Genomic DNA, 4,585 nt, shown 5'->3' with positions numbered 1-4,585 from the left:
TATACCCTTTCACCCTTTGGGTACAGGGTATAAAAATCAAGTATGCAGTTTATCTTGGCCTTTGGGATGTGCGTTGATTACCAATCAGTTAGTCAGTCAGGACAAACTGTTTTATATACATAGATTATGTGTTAATACTGATTTTAAAGCGTTCCATAGGCAGCCATTCAAAATCGTTAACAAACTACAAATAGTTTATTTATTACAGATATTAAATCGCAAATTTATTATTAAATGTTGTATCGGGCTGTGTTACAAAAATATCATAACCTACCAGGTAGTGCGAGCTCGTGCGTATTTTCATAGGTTCATTTTGTGGCCATATCGTTTCCAGGCCATGTCTATTTTGAATTTAAGTTTACTGTCTCTGTGTAGATATTTCGAAACATTCAACTCTACCTCTTTAGCATACATTTTAACTGCCTTATTGAAAGTAACTGCATAACCACTTTAATCGCCAACAAACCGGGCATGAAACACCGGGCTAGTGTAGAGATTTAGCGATGTTTATGTTATAAGCAATCCCGTTACATTGCACCATCTTCGAACATGCTAACAAAAATATGTTATTGGGGCTTATGCAATAGAATGTTGTAATTGTTCCAGTTAATTATTCAAATAAATAAATTATTTTAATAATATTTAATTTCACATGAACTGGCACAGTAAATATGTACATGCATACATAGATACATATGTATGTACATATGTATACTATGTACGTTACGACATACAGAACTACAATTTTCTCGTAAAATTTATGTGATGGTTGAGGGGTTTTAATTATTTAAAGGTTTGCTGTGTCCTTCCGAAATCCTAATCTGGACCACTCCGTTCTATCCATTAAATTATTATCCATACGACAGCTTAAATAGTCCTGTGCCTGTTGACGGCATTTTGCACTATCGCTTTCGTTTCTCCGTATACAACTTACATACAGTAAAAACTGATTCTTGCATAAGCTGTCGTGGTCCAATGGAAAACTTCCCTTATCGGGCGCAGTGGGAATAAACTTCTTCTGGCTGTATATTTGAGAAGTCATTATTTTTAGTCCAAATTTAGAAATAAGATATAAAAAGCTGCCATTTATCGATTTTGCGTGAGAATTAATCGACTATAAATTAACTTAATCGATTCTTTTCATAGGTAAAGAATTGTTATTCCGTTGTGGAAAACAATTTTGTTTTTAGAATTGATAACTTAATCGTATATCATTTTAATTCCATGCAAGACAAATAATAATTAATTTGTTATGATTTCTTTAGATTAATAGCTATTATATGTACACAAAAAAATTAATCCGATAAGAATTACATAATTATCAGGGGTGACAGAAATCTCAGAAGTTTCGCCTACAGTTGTTTTTGAAATCTCAAAAAAAAAAAAACGTCGGTGCTACAGAACTTCTATAGATTTCATTTTTGGAACTTCACCTTCACGCCAGCTATTCACAAGGCACCCCTGTTATGCATAGCATTTGTAACAACGGACTTGCCCACTCAGCGACACTCAATTTGCGCCAAGTTCGTTGAATTAATACACAGTTTATTGGTACTTATTTGAAAGAAGAATTGTGTCACATATATTTTATTTTTAACTTTCGTTTGACTCACAAAATAGGATTTAGTTCAGCAAAAAGTGATGTTCAAAAAATGTAATTTTCTATTTGCTTAACTAATTAAGCATGTTATCCACATTAAACATTTTACCTCATTTCAAAAATTTGTCCACTTCTCCGTCGCCCCTCCTCTTTGGCAAAGAAAATATAATAATTTGATGTAATTTGGCAATTATTAATATTACTTACTTTTAGCAGCCGTTCAACATACCTCCAAATAAATACGTACATTCAAATGTTCACTATTAATCGATTCTCAACACCCAAAATCGATGGTTAGCAACAATGTTAAACATCGACTAAATCGATTAAGCGTCGATTTTTCTTGCAGCTCCAACGCAAACTGGTGAAACCTACATAAACTTCTTAGTACTGTTAACATTTTGATAGAATCTATGATAAAAAATCTAAATTTTGTATGATATTTTGAGATGTTATTTATTTTCTTTTTTTTTATGCTTTGAAATAAAAATTTTTTGACAACAACCAGCTGTCAGCAACAGATGATTAACGACAAAATAGTGTAAGAGACCCGATTTGATTTCCGCATCCAAGCTGATCTCAAAGGCAAACGCCTTACCGAATCCACCACTTTACGGTCAACCAAAGGGAAGTTGACTGAAGTAAAACCTGCTTACCCGTTACATCGAAATCACTCGAGCAATTAGCGAGCGTTATTGCGCATTGTATAATATTTGCTCAAGTTGAATTTTGTTGCCGGTGGATTTTTTGCCTAAACAAACTGTCAAGTTTTTTATTTTTTCATCGATGAAAACATTTTGATCAATTTCGTATGCTTCGATTTTATATTTTAATTTGTCAATTTGATATTACATAAATTTTAATCATACATTTTTTTTAAAAATCCCGTTTTTCCCTGATTTTTTCGTGTATTATAAATAAATGTACATGTATAACACCTATATTTTTATAGCCTGTACCCAAAGGCTATATTAGTTTTGTGCGAATGTATGTAACACACAGAAGGAAGCGTGGCAGACCCCACAAAGTATATATATTCTTAATCAGGATGACAAGCTGAGTCGATATAGCCATGTCCGTCTGTCTGTCTGTCCGTCTGTCTGTCCGTCTGTCTGTATGAGCGCAAGGATCTCAGTAAGTACAAGAGCTAGGATAACCAAAATTGGTATCAAGGTTCCTATAAGCCCTAGGCAGATCGAGTTTGTTTATTTTATCTGATACACCCCCCCCCCACTCCCCCGCAATTCGTGTTTTTTCTTATAACTTCCGTAATTCTCGGAATTTTGAAATCAATTTGGTAGGTACATCCAGTTAGTACTAATGTGTCCGTGTGCCAAATTTCATCATGATAGGTCAATTTTGAAGAAAGTTATAGCCATAAGTAAAATCGCTGCTCATGTGCTGCTCATGCGCTGCCTGCAGCTCTGTCGGCAGCGCTGCCCGCAGCTGTTGTTGTTGTTGCTGCTTTGGTTCAACTTTGTGCTCCATACATACACGCATATAAACACGCATAGGTACGTGATGTAAATGTATGCTGTTAAAACTGAACATAAACATATATTCTAATTTAATTTAATTAATTAATTCATTCATTCATTTTATTTAATAATTTAATTTTTTTTTAATTTTTTTTTTTTTTTGTGGAGAGTACAGGCTTTTTTACTGTCGGGCTTGCTGGCCTGTAGCGTTCTATCTTGTTTGAATTATTTTTATTGTGGGGTGGTACAGGGTATTTAAGAGTTGACCCGCTCGCTTCTTGTTTTCATTATTATTCCTCAAGTCTTTGACTTCCTTTAACATTAATCCAATTAGTAGGCACTGATATTTTATGAAAATTTAACCATTTCACGACATGATTATTGCGTAAATAACACGTCTGAAGAATTTAAGTATTATCCAAATTTGTAAATTCATAAAGCGTTTGCACATAGTTCATTAAAAATTACCAAATTTTTTACTGCGCTGTTGTACTTGTGTCTAGTAAACGTACAAAGCTACATTATGAAATATTTTTTGGAGGTTTTGCCCTCTGGCGCTCACGAACAGGGCTATGTGGAGCGGAGTGCGTTAGCTCCAAACTTTTTTAATATCATTTGATGTGGTCGTTAAAAGACGTCAAGAATGACGTTGGGCCACTGCATGCGTAGCCGCCATAACGAAGGACCCAGTCTTATTTCCATGAGTTCGTCGGCCAATGCTGTTTGCTCTTAAATTGCTTTTGAGCGTAGTAGCTTAAGTACATCAATAAGTTCAGAGATAAAATCTGCTTCAAATCCGCTCAGCAAGTGATAGCACCGTGCGGCAGTGGTGGCGCAATTACGCTGGTTATCCATCATAATTCATGTGTGTTTCAAAATGCGGGGTCACAACTGTAAAATCCAAGTATATAATGTATTACGTTTTGTTGAGCTACCAATATTTTTTGGCAACTGTATTGAATACTATAATCAAGACTTGCTTTCTACAAATAAAACAGCTTAACTTTCAACAACAACGTTATAAATGTTTATTGTAAATATCGAAGGGCGTAGGCATATAAAGTCGACCACACGTTTATTATTATGACGCACTATTTCGCCTTTAAATGGATTTGAGTTGAATTTGCTGAAGTTTTTTCATTGATCATATGCATAAGTTATTTTTGAAATGCATCGCGCATTATTTAATATAAATTTAATTTTCAAATCCAACCTTCGGTCGGAAGGAATTAGTTGCTGTTAAAGTAACTTTTCCGTCTTTTGCTCTTTACATCACTTGCTCGTATATACCTCCCTCTTCTAATATTCAAGTTTATATGCAACATATAACTTGTATTAAAGCAATTTCCACTCATCTCCGTGACAGAGATGCGTTTGTTGTGCTAGATGATTTTAATTTGCCTAACATAGAATGGTCATTTATCAATGAGTCCAATTATTTTGTGCCCTCAGCAGAACATGAATTTTTGGATTGCCAGTTGGGCCTTTCTTTGTTTCAAATTAATTC

The 4,585-nt window shown here is 34.3% G+C and overlaps 1 protein-coding gene across 1 annotated transcript; it reads right to left on the bottom strand.

Moving 5' to 3' along the window:
• Positions 1 to 623: 623 nt before the first annotated feature.
• Positions 624 to 1,079, bottom strand: LOC115624767 (cytochrome c oxidase assembly protein COX19-like). Its single transcript, XM_030519600.1, has one exon. The coding sequence runs from the start codon at positions 1,040 to 1,042 to the stop codon at positions 788 to 790; it is 255 nt and encodes an 84-aa protein (XP_030375460.1). The 5' UTR covers positions 1,043 to 1,079; the 3' UTR covers positions 624 to 787.
• Positions 1,080 to 4,585: the final 3,506 nt, after the last annotated feature.

This window comes from Scaptodrosophila lebanonensis, unplaced genomic scaffold (genome assembly GCF_003285725.1).
Source record: "Scaptodrosophila lebanonensis strain 11010-0011.00,11010-0021.00 unplaced genomic scaffold, SlebRS2 tig00000061-arrow-pilon, whole genome shotgun sequence".
NCBI classification, from domain to species: domain Eukaryota; kingdom Metazoa; phylum Arthropoda; class Insecta; order Diptera; family Drosophilidae; genus Scaptodrosophila; species Scaptodrosophila lebanonensis.
This window is presented reverse-complemented; position numbering and strand designations above follow the sequence as displayed.

Bases quoted from the DNA above. Each gene is read 5' to 3' on its own strand.
- LOC115624767 (XM_030519600.1), bottom strand. From the start codon at position 1,042: ATGACTTCTCAAATATACAGCCAGAAGAAGTTTATTCCCACTGCGCCC.